The sequence below is a fragment of the Haliotis cracherodii genome, unplaced genomic scaffold (genome assembly GCF_022045235.1).
Source record: "Haliotis cracherodii isolate W230 unplaced genomic scaffold, xgHalCrac1.p SCAF_9, whole genome shotgun sequence".
NCBI classification, from domain to species: Eukaryota; Metazoa; Mollusca; class Gastropoda; order Lepetellida; family Haliotidae; genus Haliotis; species Haliotis cracherodii.
The window spans coordinates 54,103,578-54,119,327 of NW_027266343.1; the positions used below are offsets into that span (position 1 = coordinate 54,103,578).

The following is a 15,750-nucleotide window of genomic DNA, read 5'->3' on the forward strand; positions in this document are numbered from 1 at the left end:
CCTAGACAAAGTCATCCACAAGGTGGAGGAAACTGATTGCGTAATAATTCTGATAGCTCCAGTATGTCCAAGCAGGGCATTGTTCCCCAAACTGCTAAAGCTACTAATGAAGGAACCCATACAGCTACCACTTCATTGAGATCTGCTACGACAGCCCAGGTCCAGCATATTCCCTGAAAAACTGCCTAGCCTACATCTAACCGCCTTGAAGTTATTGTGCAGAAAATGCAAACATCCAGATACTTTGAGATTGCCTTGGAAGCTGTGGTAAGATTGTGGTGACCTTCATGCTCCCTTTTATATGACAACAGATGGGACAAGTTTGTCCAGTGGAGAAGACGACTAGAGATTGTTGATAATGCTGTATCAATCCCTATGATAGCGGACTTCCTTCTTTATCTACGTCAAGATAATAAATTCAGACACGGGGTGATAGAAGGTTACAGATCAGCCCTTCATTCTGCACTCCAACATGATGGATTATCTATCGGAAACCATCCCATCCTCAACAGATTAATGAAATCATTTCTACAAGAAGATATTAAGACCCCTCATATTTACCCCAAGTGGAATCTATCTGTGGTATTATCGGCACTGTTGAAGGAACCTTACGAACCCATGGCAACGTCTACCCTACTTCAAAAAGCCAGGAAAACATCGTTTCTGCAAGCCATGGCTACAGCAGCAAGAGTTTCAAAGTTACATGCCTTAGACTATTCTAGTCTTACCCATTATCAAAGTTGGACTTCTATGACAGATCGCTCCAAGAATTCACAGCCAAGAACCAATCTACCACAATGGGATCGTTGGTTCATAGACACTGTACAGTCCCGGGATTGGGACGAGGAGGATCCGACACCAGCAGTATCAGAGTGTAAGTACACCCTCAATCCCATTATAATAAGATCTTAGTTCTCGCTACAGCTAAACAAAGACCTGAGGACATCCCATTACAGGTCACGTCAGACAGACCTTGAGGAAACTTTGACCGACCAATGGAATGACCAATCAGAAAACAGCTTTCTCGTGCTTTACGGCACTAATTTAAAATAGGCGACTACGCTTCGAAACATATTTTGACAAATTCTCGATTACAAATTTGAAACCTGAACAAAAGAACATTCTGGAATGGCTAATAGATTGTATGGATGCAGTCGTTAAACTCGTAACTATCGTTTGGAATTAAAGTTTTTGAGGTTGCATGATTAGAAATCACATTCCGACTGTCACTTTCATAATCTGGTAAGAGATGCCCTGATTGGTCGGATGAAAAGTCTTTCTGACGTGACCCCTAATGGGATGTTCTCAGATCTTTGTTTAGCGGTAGCGAGAACTGAGGTCTGATTTTAATGAGATTGACACACCCTTGATTACTCCGCTTATTGGGTGTAGAATGGATGGACATATGAAACCTCCCCAATTCATCTACCTCTAGTAGTAGATGAGGGAAAAAAGTTATATAGCCGCCATTGTGATGTCATGGCGTTGGTAGTTATGAGACTACTTGGCGGCAACTAATTGTGTGTAATTGACAGTGAAGAGGACGTCTGTTGAAAATCTGAAAATTTTAGTTAGTGTGATTGAAGCCAAAATACAGGATTTATGGCTGATATGTATTCGAGGTAAGTATTCTTAGAATTATTAACAATGATGCATTTCGATATTGCGTTGTTAAGACCGAAAATATTGAACAGTGTAATAATTAGGACAATCAAGAAAAATTCAGACAGAAAACTTGTGTGTGAAAATACAATAAGAAGGCGATTACTTCAGGGTAAGTGAGGGAATGTAGATTATTTTGATGTCAGCAGTATTTCAGCTATGACCTTGGGACCTGTAAAGTCACCAAACTCTGGACCAGGCAAACCAGTGTCTGAAAGTATGGTCAATAATCGACACCATCACGGCACAATGAAACAGATAATTGGTCAAATCACTGAGCCTGACCACCCCATCCATTCTTCTTGACTCTGAAGCAAAGATAACTGGGACCTATTCTAACTTTGAATCTAAACGAGATTGATTATTTTATTCCATTATTTATGATTTGTCACATTGCACCCTGCAGACATATCCTACAATTGTGTCGCTGTCTCACCCAGCGAGACGCTCAGTTGTTCCCGCCCCGGGATTCCGGGTTAGGCATTGCCCAATCACTGGTTTGTCTGGCCAAGACCTCTGTGAGAGAGCTATAATACTGATAGCTGCAGTCTTAAACAACAGACTGGGTTCTCTGTACTGGTGGCACAGACAGCATGGGTTGATCCTGACTCAGACAAGCTCTGGTTTGTCTGGCCCAGACCTCTGTGAAAGAGCTGTAATACTGATAGCTGCAGTGTTAAACAACAGACTGGGTTCTCTGTACTGGTGGCACAGACAGCATGGGTTGATCCTGACTCAGACAAGCTCTGGTTTGTCTGTTGAAATCTTAATCATAAGTGGATACTGACTGTACACCCTCTTTGTTTCAGTGCTGTACATCATGGCCTGTTTGGTGGACTTCTTCTGCAACAATGAAGAGTATACCAGGTATTGCCATAGTAACAAGAGAATGCTGATGAAGATGACTATTTAGAGAATCACAGGAGGGTTTCCAGTTTGTCATTTCAATCATCGGAGGGTTTTTAAATCTATCATATGTTGATAATATTTGGTTGATATTCTAAGAGCATTGATCCCCACTTTATCTTTTGTGTCGAGATATGTAATCAAGTCCTATTCAATCAGACAGGTGAGGAAGCAGGATACACTCAATATCTAGAACGTTAATAGGTGAGGTGAGGTGAAATGGGGTTTAACGTCGCATCAAAGATTATTGCACTTTCATTGCGACATGAATGTACGTGTGTGTGTTTGTGTGGCTGCTTGTACTAGTGCTAGCTCACTGAGATACCATGCTGCAGTTTAACATGAATACCCCACTCAGACACAGTATACTGACTCTGAGCCGACCAGTTCTTGTTTTAGCACCTTAATGCCGAACGCCAGACAGGGTAACACCAAGTACCATCTTTTATCGACTTTTGGTATGACGCGGCCAGGGATCGAACCCAGACCTTCCGCTTTATGGGCAGATGCTCTACCACAAGACCACGGAGGCAGTCTAGAACGTTAATAAACGGAAAGATACCACTCTGTGTACATGGAGGAGTACAGGCTTCAGATAAGATGTGTTTGTGTGTCATATCATGTTTCTGAAATGTCTTGCACACCCTGTCTCATTGCACATGAGCGAGTGAATGATTTGGTTTTAACGTTGCTTTGAACAGTATTCCAGTTATATCATTTCGTGTCAGCTTGATATGGGAGGAAAGCCCGAAGTGATGCAGGTCTCAGATGGTTACTACTTGGGTTAAACCCACGAGCATGGGTATGGTACTGACAGACCTAGAAACATAATCGGGACGAACCGGGACACAAACCCATGATCATAGGTTCCTGGCATGCCCAAGGGAGGCAACTCTGCACTGCGAAATTGCGACACTTTAGACGACTCGGCCACCTGTGCTCCTACCTAGCAGGGAAATGATGCAAATATCAAATCACACTACCCTGCTCGTAAATTTATGGCCATGTATTCAGTCGTTAAAAGTAATTTAGAGCAGATAAAACTTGACTTGCAGATGACGTCACTAATGGCGTAATGTGTTTTCCTGTGAATGTTTGTGGCAGTGAGCACAGGTGCTTGACATGCATCTTCTGGTGAGAAAATGTTAATTACAGCAAGACTCAGGTTTATACCTCTCCATCTCCAGTCCTTAACTCATTATCAGAGAAATCTGATTTAAAATTGCCTATGACACATACACTGCCAAACCTACGTCTTCCTGTCAGCTGCTTAAGGGGAGATAATCACGAATCATTCCCAGTTGCGTCAGGCATTGAAAAACAACCAATTAAAATTAATTGCAGTGTATCGTTTGCAGAATTGAGGAAATCGGGTTACCGGGGCATATGTTTGTTTTGCAACTACATGAAACTAGTGAAGGTGTTTTGGACTAACTTGAATGAGAAATTTCTCACATAGTCCATACTGAGTGTTTTCATGCTTTCTGGGGCTACAAAAAAATTGTATTTTGTGGCATGTATGTTTATTCTGTATTAATTGCCATGAAGATGAATGAGTGGGAAGGAAATAGGTAGTTGAAGAATTTATTTAAGGCATGAAGAATATGGGCTGTGATTGGCCAGTTGTTAGACTTGCACAAGTCTCTAAGGCGGTGATTATTAGTTTAAATCATCATATAGATTATATAAATAATAATAGGATCAAGTTGTCCCTGTATAGAAGTGGCATCCTTACTGTCCCCTTATCTAGACTTGGCTATTATAAGGATAGAATTACTATACAGCAATGGACTTATCATTCAGTACAGACTTGGAGCAAGGCTAGAAGTCTATGGTGTCGTAATTTGCAGTGCAGATTTGCATCCTTTTGGCATCACCTAATTCTATGTTGGGTTTGAATCCCAGATTCGCCTGATTAGGACTTTTTATTCTGAATTTTCCTGTGTATCATATTTTCATTCTTGGCTTATTATTCTGGAAAAAATCGATGCCGTAGCTTCGTTTTGTGTCTAATTTGAATTACACAATTCTAAAAATAACTGTGTAATCAAATTACACTTGAGTGAAAGAAATTCTGCACACAGTGGCTGATCAGACAAATAGCAGTGGGACCAGGTGTTTATCACAATAGACAGGAGATGTTGTAAACATTGACAGGGCTCCAGTCTACCAAACTGGTAGACAGGCGGTGATTTGTCAACACTAAACATAGCATTCATTGGTCCCTGGTATTGAATGAAAACAAATTACGGACTACTTGAAGTAATAGTGCTCTCCACAAAACTAAGATTAACTTAGCAGTTTGTTGTTATTATTTTCATTTGTTGTAAACAGTTTTTGGACGACACTAAACATACCATTCATTGGTCCTTGGTATCGAATGAAAAATATTTGGGGACTACAGGAAGTAAAAGTGTTGTCCACAACATGAGGTGAGGTGAGGTGAAATGGGGTTTAACGTCACGTTCAAGATTATTGCACTAATATAGCGACGTGCATGTACGTGTGTGTGTTTGTATGGCTGCTTGTACTAGTCCGGACTGATGCCGATTTATAGTGCTAGCTCACTGAGATACCATGCCGCAGTTTAACATGACTATCCCACTCAGACAGTATACTGACTCCGAGCCGACCAGCCCCTTAATGCCGAGCGCCAGACAGGGTAACACCAAGTACCATCTTTTAACGTCTTTTGGTATGACGCGGTCGGGGATCGAACCCCGGACCTTCCGCTCTCCGGGCGGACGCTCTACCACTAGGCCATGGAGGCGGTGTCCACAACATGAACATTAACAAGGCAGTATGTTGGAATTATTATCGCTGAAAACAAAATTTCGGGGTGATATGTGTGTCAGAAAATAACTCGGCATCGGTAATAAGGACGTAATGCAGGTGCAGCTATAACCGGATCTGCTACAGATATGAACCACTTTTTGAGACGCCTCCTCTTGTAAAAGCGCTGAGCTTGCATCGCCTAGCAACAGTGGAATCAGTGTAATTGTAAACACTGAATTATCAGTGATGCCTGTCACTTTACAATTTGTGACCAACCATGAGATAAGGGGCCTAATGGGTGAAAAATCACATTTTGACTTTTCAAAAATACAATTCACAAGCTTCAATTCACATTTATTACAGAGATACATGACATCAAACATTTCAACTCATTCTCCGACATATGACTGTTTATGTAGTAATTGTAGTTTTTAGACACAATGTCTGATGAATTGAAAGTAGACATGTATGCTGAAAGGTTTTATTTATGTTTTTATTACATTGCAAACTAACGAGGGAAGAATAAGATATTTTTTACCAGACTGCACATATGGCGATCTTCACTTAAGTAAGCTGACGTCAAACATCTTTATGACGTCATAGCACAATTGTTTCCTGGTACCCATAGGGTCGCTTTTCTCTTGGTGGGCATCTCCTCGAGGCAAGAGAGTTAACTGACTTTAAAAGTCCAGTTTCCACCCTTGCCGAACTAGGCTCATCTTCCCGAGGCAAGAGAGTTGACTGACTTTAAAAGTCCAGTTTCCACCCTTGCCGAACTAGGCTCATCTTCCCCAGGCAAGAGAGTTAACTGACTATAAAAGTCCAGTTTCCACCCTTGCCGAACTAGGCTGGTATCATGGAGTCACATTTTGGCTGGACTAACGAGTCTATGCATAGTCCAATCAAAATCGCGCACTGAAATCGAAATCCGGTTCGTAAACTGTCGTGCAGATTTCGATTGATTGCAAGATTTGCAAAGTATGTGCACCGCCAACTCGTTGTCAGCAGGTATTTTCCAAATCTTTTCATGTTTTTAATCAAGGTGCTTACATGATTTGATGCATTTCGTGATGTAAGTCCCGTTTTATCACAATATAGATCTTGCTTATCGATCAGATCGTCCTGACTGGGCGCCACCATTTTGTGTGAAGCAAACGCAAGTGATGGAATCTGACTGGTCCATAGGAGAGGCTTAAAAGGGACGTAACTGGTAATAGCCACTGGTGGCGCTACGATAGAGCCCAGGAATTCCAGCCTAGTTCGGCAAGGGTGGAAACTGAACTTGTAAAGTCAGTTAACTCACTTGCCTCGGGAAGATGCATTTAATGATGTTAGGGTTGAGTGGTTGGGAACATAGTGTGGACATACATAAGTGCGAACAGGCATATTCAGTGTGTTGTTATTGACCCATAATAATTTGTATTTTTACCCCTGATAATTACTGAACTGGTAGTCATGCCTGTCTTTCATTGTACAAAAAGATCTCACTAGTAATGCCAGGAAATCAGTATTATGAATATGTTTATAATATTTATGAATAAAATTCAAATTATTAGAATATCTAAAACTAATTCATGTGAGCTACTTTGAACTGTTTATGATGGTACCCAAATTTTGTTGGCTGGGAAGATATTGTTTATATGTCATGTGGGATGTTTACAACACTGAAGCACTTTACAAGGTGACAATTGTAGGGGGATGTCAGTGTTTGCAAGCAAGTCACCAGGTACACTATGGTCAGAGTCAAAGCATTGACACAATATATGAAGCTCTTACTTTGTGATCCAAGTCAATTTATTGAGCTCATAAAGAGATAAACATCAACTTATGCTTCTTTTTTCCCAGGATGAAGACAGGTGTGAAAATTGGCGACATCACCATGACTTTTAAGTCCATTTATCAAGACGTCCTTGTTGCCACAGGACATGTCCATGGCCCCTCAGTGAGTTCACCTTTCCACACATTTCACCGTATAACATTAGCGGTCTAAGGGAGGCAACCCTATTTTAGTGGTTGACCTAATATGTTGAGAGTGGCTTACTTCCCTTGTATTGAAATAAATTTGTTTTTCCTCGATAACTAATTTGCACTTAAATAATGTGTGTTTCTGTCATTCATCCTACTTATGTGATACATGTGTATTTTTTACTTTATTTTAAAGACATCAAAATGTTTTTTGTCAAATGTCTCAGGATATGGGTTTTCTCACTAGTGAGGATATACTGTGATGTTTTGATGATACCATTTGAATTTCAATATAAATAAATACTCTGGGAATAATTATTAATGACTGCAATAAGCTTGTATATGTTTTAGGTGGTGATTTTACAGGAGCTTCAACATTCATACACTTGATTCATTGATATCATTTCTTTCGGTTAATTCATGAATGGATAGTTTGTCTGAAGTTTTTATTCAAAATTCGGAATTTAAAGTTTATAATGTAATTTGCACATACAAACTTTGGTGTAAAATGTTGAGATTTCAGGGTCCACTGAAAGAGGAAACTGTGAAGAACCTGAGCAAGTACGTCCTGAAAGATGACCGCCTCCCCGTGCTGCTGGACAGGTCAGTGTTGTGGATACGAATATACTTAAGAAATAAACGATGAGTGGGAGTTGTTTATCATACAATAAAACACTGCTGGGAGAAGAGATTATTGGGGAGTAGGATTATTTCTCCTCATGCCGATTGTTATATCTCTCCCTCTTTTGAATGCGGTTGATCGGCCACTGTGTTTATCTGCATAGCCTAGCTACATCTATGGGAACAAATTACTAGACACTTCCCTCTTCAAAATATCATCGTCAAATATATGACGTCATTAAGTTGCAAGCACATATTCAATCACCAGAAATGATGCCGTGATAGAACAATGTTTTATCTTATAATAAATCCCTCTTAGTTCTTCATTGTTCTTTACGATTTATCGCATAGCTATCTTATATAGTTGAGTAAAGGGGCTTTGAAGCTGCTCTATACATTCATAGCCAGATGTGTTAGCAGTTCATGGTTTGAGTGAGTTGTATGGTTTTACGTCGCTTTTAGCAATATTCCAGCAATATTACAGCATGGGACTCCAGGAATGGGCTTCTCACATTGTACCCATGTGGGGAAACGAACCTGGGCCTTCAGCGTGATGAGCGAAAGCTTTAACCACTAGGCTACCCGACTGCCCCCTCATGGTTTGAAACACCACATAGTGCAGATGAGGTGACTGTCGATCTTTACTCCAGTGGAACCCATGTGCATGGGTAGCCTACAGACCAAGTATTCACGTAGTCAGGGCCAAATTGGAATTTGAACCAAAGACCAAAGATCCTGCCACCTACTAAGGGATGCAACTCTGCATGGGGAAATGTGGCACCTTGGACGACTGGGCCTGTGGCCCCTCTCTAGCTTGATGTCAATCCGTTATGTTGCTTGGTTTGGTTTGGTTTGTTTGTTGTTTAACGCCGCGCTCAGCAATATTCCAGCTATATGACGGCGGTCTTTGAATAATCGAGTCTGGACCAGACAATCCAGTGATTAATATCACGTGCATCGATCCACGCAATTGGGATCGATGACATGCATCAACCAAGTCAGCGAGCCTGACCACCCGATTCTGTTAGTCGCCTTTTACGACAAGCATAGTCACCTTTTATGGCAAGCATGGGTTGCTGAAGACCTAGTCTAGACGGCATCTTCACGGGTCCGTTATGTGGCTGATGAGTCTATATCAAACTGGTTATGGGAAAAAGTCAGACTTTGTTACAAATTTCCTTTGCCATATCATTCGTTTGTTTGCTGCTATTTTGTTTAGTCAATTATTTTGGTGTTTCTAGATTGCGAAGGAATGGTGCCAAAGTGTTTCTTGCCACAAATAGTGGCTACACCTATTCAGATGTGAGTATACTGACATTTTACATTTTTTTAAATGAATTTGTTTGTTGTGGTATGCTGCAGTCAGCAATATTCTTTCTGTATCTCGCCATCCTGTGATGAATATAGACACAACAGTGGCTGATATACAGTCAAGTCTCGTTAATCCGACACTCGTTAATCCGACAATCGGCTTTATCCGACACTAATGATGGGAACCGATTAAATCAGTGCTATTTACACCCGTTAATCTGACAGTCTCGCACTCCGACTCCGACACACCTAATTTGCAACGAATTACTGAAATCACTCATTAATCAGTCTCGTTAATCCGACACAGTGATCAGCGTACTCCGTGGTCATCTGCCCGCGAGTACACAGCCTGTGTTTTGATGCAAGGCGAGTCGGCTGGAAGCTGCATATTACAAAGCTGCAGCTTTAAACTTACTTAACAATAAACAATTAATGCTTTAAATAAAGAAAACAGGATAATTCACATGCTTAGATTACCTCAATCTTATTAAAATCAGATACAAGATCTCACTATCGACGAGGACATCCCATTACAAGTCACGTCAGAACAACCTTTCGCGAACCAACAGGAAGTCGACGTTAGCCACTTAGAAAGCTGCTTTCTTAAGCTTTGGGTACCAGTTTCAAAGTTGCGACTTCCATTCCAGACTATGCTTTTTAAAATATATTGAATCTGTCAAACAGTCCGTAACAGTTGTTTTGTGTTAAACTTTAGAGGTTGAATGATTAGAAAACATATTCCGCCAACAATTTAACATAACAATATGAATATATATTTTATATTTTTTATAATGTGTTTGAATCCTTATCTATCGTGTAGTTGTCCGATTTTCGATCACTACTAAATACTACTAAATTTTGTTTATCCGACATACTCGTTAATCCGACACAATCATATGCAACCATCGATGTCGGATTAACGGAACTTGACTGTATATAAATTATTATGCTTGTGAAGTTTCATATCCTGTATGAGAATAAGCATTGCATTTAGCAAGTCTTACAATATGTGCATCCATAATGCGCCAAATTACGTTCACAAAGGGGATGCTCATAGCGCTACACTATTATAACTTTGCTCAATGGATCAGTGTACGCTCGATTTTAATTCTCAAGTCCTTGGGGAGTATACAGCTGCCCTAACCATCTACCGTTCTACTCACCACTGGTTTGCCTGGTCCAGCAGCAGCAGTAATTGATTACGGAATAAAACTCACTCACTCACTTTAACCATAAATGTCTGTACAAACGTATGAAGAAGAGATATCTTAGACTATCAAATCCATTGTTACTTTCATTTACATTTGTACTCTATTCTGTTCAAGTAGTAATAAACTGCCTCCGTGGTCTAGTGGTAGAGCATCCGCCCGGAGGGCGGAAGGTCCTGGGTTCGAGCCCAGCTGCGTCATACCAAATGACGTTAAAAGATGGTACTTGTTGTTACCTTGTCTGGTGCTTGGTATTAAAGAGCTAAAACAAGGACTTGTCATCTCGGAGTCAGCATAATGTGTCTGAGTGGGGTATTCATGTTAACCTGCGGCAAGGTATCTCAGTGAGCTAGCATAATAAATCTGCATCAGTCAGGACTAGTACAAGCAGCCACACACACACACACACACACACACACATGTATGCACGTCGCTATATAAGTGCAATAATCTTGGACACAATGATAAACCCCATTTCACCTCACCTTAAGTTGTAATCTATGTATGCTGAACTGTGTCCTGTCTGAACTGTGTCCTGTCTGAACTGTGTTCTGACTGAACTGTGTCCTGTCTGAACTGTGTCCTGACTGAACTGTGCCCTGTCTGAACTGTGTTCTGACTGAACTGTCCTGTCTGAACTGTGTTCTGACTGAACTGTGTCCTGCCTGAACTGTGTCCTGTCTGAACTGTGTCCTGTCCTGACTGACCTGTGTCCTGTCTGAACTGTGTCCTGACTGAACTGTGTCCTGTCTGAACTGTGTTCTGACTGAACTGTGTCCTGACTGAACTGTGTCCTGTCTGAACTGTGTCCTGTCTGAACTGTGTCCTGTCTGAACTGTGTCCTGCCTGAACTGTGCCCTGTCTGACCTGTGTTCTGTCTGAACTGTGTCCTGTCTGACCTGTGTCCTGTCTGAACTGTGTCCTGTCTGAACTGTGTTCTGACTGAACTGTGTCCTGTCTGAACTGTGTCCTGACTGAACTGTGCCCTGTCTGAACTGTGTTCTGACTGAACTGTCCTGTCTGAACTGTGTTCTGACTGAACTGTGTCCTGCCTGAACTGTGTCCTGTCTGAACTGTGTCCTGTCCTGACTGACCTGTGTCCTGTCTGAACTGTGTCCTGACTGAACTGTGTCCTGTCTGAACTGTGTTCTGACTGAACTGTGTCCTGACTGAACTGTGTCCTGTCTGAACTGTGTCCTGTCTGAACTGTGTCCTGCCTGAACTGTGCCCTGTCTGACCTGTGTTCTGTCTGAACTGTGTCCTGTCTGAACTGTGTCCTGCCTGAACTGTGTCCTGTCTGAACTGTGTCCTGCCTGAACTGTGTCCTGCCTGAACTGTGTCCTGACTGAACTGTGTCCTGTCTGAACTGTGTCCTGACTGAACTGTGTCCTGTCTGAACTGTGTCCTGTCTGAACTTTGTTCTGACTGAACTGTGTCCTATCTGAACTGTGTCCTGTCTGAACTGTGTCCTGTCTGAACTGTGTCCTGTCTGAACTGTGTTCTGACTGAACTGTGCCCTGACTGAACTGTGCCCTGTCTGAACTGTGTCCTGTCTGAACTGTGTCCTGACTGAACTGTGCCCTGTCTGAACTGTGTTCTGACTGAACTGTGCCCTGTCTGAACTGTGTCCTGACTGAACTGTGTCCTGTCTGAACTGTGTCCTGACTGAACTGTGTCCTGACTGAACTGTGCCCTGTCTGAACTGTGCCCTGTCTGAACTTTGTTCTGACTGAACTGTGTCCTGTCTGAACTGTGTCCTGACTGAACTGTGCCCTGTCTGAACTTTGTTCTGACTGAACTGTGCCCTGTCTGAACTGTGTCCTGTCTGAACTGTGTTCTGACTGAACTGTGTCCTGACTGAACTGTGTCCTGTCTGAACTGTGTCCTGTCTGAACTGTGTTCTGACTGAACTGTGTCCTGCCTGAACTGTGTCCTGTCTGAACTGTGTCCTCCTTTCAGAAAGTCATGAGCTATATGCTGGACTACCCTCCAGAGAAGGTAAGGACAGTGCATACCTAACATTTTTTCTTCAATGTTTCTGTATTGATTAAAAATGAGTGATCTTTTAGGTGTTCAAGTGTTCCACAGAGCGATCTTTGACTGTCATAAGTCTATGTTAAAGTAGGAAGTTTCAATCATCTTAGTGCTAGACTGTGGTAAGCCTATGTTAAAGTATGGAAGTTACAATCATCTTAGCGCTATGACTGTCATAAGTCTATGTTAAAGTAGGAAGTTTCAATCATCTTAGTGCTAGACTGTGGTAAGCCTATGTTAAAGTATGGAAGTTACAATCATCTTAGCGCTATGACTGTCATAAGCCTATGTTAAAGTATGAAAGTTAAAATCATCATAGCGCTATGACTGTCATAAGCCTATGTTAAAGTATGGAAGTTACAATCATCTTAGTGCTAGACTGTCGTAAGCCTATGTTAAAGTAGGAAGTTACAATCATCTTAGTGCTATGACTGTCATAAGCCTATGTTAAAGTAGGAAGTTACAATCATCTTAGTGCTAGACTGTCGTAAGCCTATGTTAACATATGGAAGTTACAATCATCTTAACGCTATGACTGTCATAAGTCTATGTTAAAGTAGGAAGTTTCAATCATCTTAGCACTATGACTGTCATAAGCCTTTGTTAAAGTATGGAAGTTTCAATCATCTTAGTGCTATGACTGTCATAAGTCTATGTTAAAGTAGGAAGTTTCAATCATCTTAGCACTATGACTGTCATAAGCCTTTGTTAAAGTATGGAAGTTTCAATCATCTTAGTGCTATGACTGTCATAAGTCTATGTTAAAGTAGGAAGTTTCAATCATCTTAGCACTATGACTGTCATAAGCCTTTGTTAAAGTATGGAAGTTTCAATCATCTTAGCACTATGACTGTCATAAGCCTATGTTAACATATGGAAGTTACAATCATCTTTGTGCTATGACTGTCATAAGCCTATGTTAAAGTAGGAAGTTACAATCATCTTAGCGCTATGACTGTCATTAGCCTATGTTAAAGTATGGAAGTTACAATCATCTTAGAGCTATGACTGTCATAAGCCTATGTTAAAGTATGGAAGTTACAATCATCTTAGTGCTAGACTGTCGTAAGCCTATGTTAAAGTAGGAAGTTTCAATCATCTTAGCACTATGACTGTCATAAGCCTTTGTTAAAGTATGGAAGTTACAATCATCTTAGTGCTAGACTGTCGTAAGTCTATGTTAAAGTAGGAAGTTACAATCATCTTAGTGCTAGACTGTCATAAGTCTATGTTAAAGTAGGAAGTTACAATCATCATAGTGCTAGACTGTCATAAGTCTATGTTAAAGTAGGAAGTTACAATCATCTTAGTGCTAGACTGTCATAAGTCTGTGTTAATGTAGGAAGTTACAATTATCTTAGCGCTATGACTGTCATAAGTCTATGTTAAAGTATGGAAGCTACAATCATATTAGCGCTATGACTCTCATAAGTCTATGTTAAAGTATGGAAGTTACAATCATCTTAGCGCTATGACTCTCATAAGTCTATGTTAAAGTAGGAAGTTACAATCATCTTAGCGCTATGACTCTCATAAGTCTATGTCAAAGTATGGAAGTTACAATCATCTTAGCGCCATGACTGTCAGAAGCCTATGTTAAAGTAGGAAGTTACAATCATCTTAGCGCCATGACTGTCAGAAGCCTATGTTAAAGTAGGAAGTTACAATCATCTTAGCGCTATGACTGTCATAAGTCTATGTTAAAGTAGGAAGTTACAATCATCTTAGTGCTAGACTGTTGTAAGTCTATGTTAAAGTAGGAAGTTACAATCATCTTAGTGCTAGACTGTTGTAAGTCTATGTTAAAGTAGGAAGTTACAATCATATTAGTGCTAGACTGTTGTAAGTCTATGTTAAAGTAGGAAGTTACAATCATCTTAGTGCCATGACTGTCATAAGCCTATGTTAAAGTATGGAAGTTACAATCATCTTAGCGCCATGACTGTCATAAGTCTATGTTAAAGTAGGGAGTTTCAATCATCTTAGCGCTATGACTGTCATAAGCCTATGTTAAAGTATGAAAGTTACAATCATCTTAGTGCTAAGATCGCGTTGTGGAACAGGGCTCTGGTGATGAACTAGCACTGTACCATTATGAGAACTGACATGATCTTGAGAACCTGTTCAGTCTACAGACGCCCAGCGGGACTGGACGTCGTACTTCGACTACATCGTGGTGGACGCCAGGAAGCCGCTGTTCTTCACGGAGGGAACCATTCTGCGTCAAGTGGACCGGGTGAGTTGCTGGGGTCTGTGGCAGACTTCAAATATGTCAAGGTGTCTCGTGCGGGATATTTGTTGTTATGATGACTATAGGGAGAAATGAGTGGTTTCTATCGATCTTCTGACTTTAGTTAGCTTAGTATAAATATCTCATCTCTCTCCCATCAGTTCAACTTTGTGTGGCCTTGTGGTTAAAGTGCTGGATCATCACACCGAAGACCTAGCTGTGTTCAAATTTATGTGGCTAACACCATACTCACTCAGTCAGTTCATGCGTTCAACAGAAAATCTCTAAAATATTGACCATTGCAATGAAAGGAATATAAGTTTGTCTGGGAAGTTACATCACAGCTTGCTGTCATTAGATCTTGTTATTAGAAACACCTACAATACTGAACATTTATTTAAGAAAATGTATTAATAACATTACAGTTGCAAGGGAAATCTACCAAGTTTAACATTGATTTAGACAGTTTGTGTTAGACAATGTTGAGTGCATGAGGTATCATAGAATGTCAATGTGTTTCAACCTTGACCTATCTGTAATACTTTAAATATACATTGCTGTTTACCTGTTTAAGCCTAGCCCCACCTGTCTTTGTTTCTTTGCTTTGCTTGGAAATAAAAATATTTGGAAAAAAAATCAAATTTTTCAAAGCTGATGTTGCACAATTCTGTGTATCTGCACATGTAGGTGTTAAAGCAGCACCATTACCGGTAGTCTAGAGATTGGACCATTATCATTGATTATCATCAATTTCAGGACACTGGATCTCTGAAGATTGGAACACACACCGGGCCCATCAAGACAGGGCAGATCTACTCAGGGGGTGGGTGCACATGCTATTCCATTGCCATGGTAACACAAACTTAAAATGAAAATCGGACCAGTTTTATACTCGATCAGAAAGGGAATTCGGTCATTACCGTATTCGACGTATTAAGCGCCCAGGGAGTTGAAAGATAAATTTCATGGTTTATGCTGACAGTCTGAATTTCTTATATATGACAGATACATTTTTCCAGAATTTAATTGCCCATAATT

General features: G+C 40.8%; 1 protein-coding gene across 2 annotated transcripts in view; it reads left to right on the forward strand.

Annotated features, from left to right (window-relative positions):
* The window catches only part of LOC139452701 (cytosolic purine 5'-nucleotidase-like), a 215,393-nt gene that overhangs the window by 195,790 nt on the left and 3,853 nt on the right, over window positions 1-15,750 (forward strand). For both annotated transcript variants that reach the window (XM_071234255.1, XM_071234256.1), the window contains exons 7-13: window positions 2,472-2,529; window positions 7,189-7,285; window positions 7,832-7,911; window positions 9,171-9,231; window positions 12,408-12,446; window positions 14,611-14,718; window positions 15,469-15,535. In XM_071234255.1, the coding sequence (XP_071090356.1) occupies window positions 2,472-2,529; window positions 7,189-7,285; window positions 7,832-7,911; window positions 9,171-9,231; window positions 12,408-12,446; window positions 14,611-14,718; window positions 15,469-15,535 (510 nt within the window). The remainder of the gene's footprint in view (window positions 1-2,471; window positions 2,530-7,188; window positions 7,286-7,831; window positions 7,912-9,170; window positions 9,232-12,407; window positions 12,447-14,610; window positions 14,719-15,468; window positions 15,536-15,750) is intronic.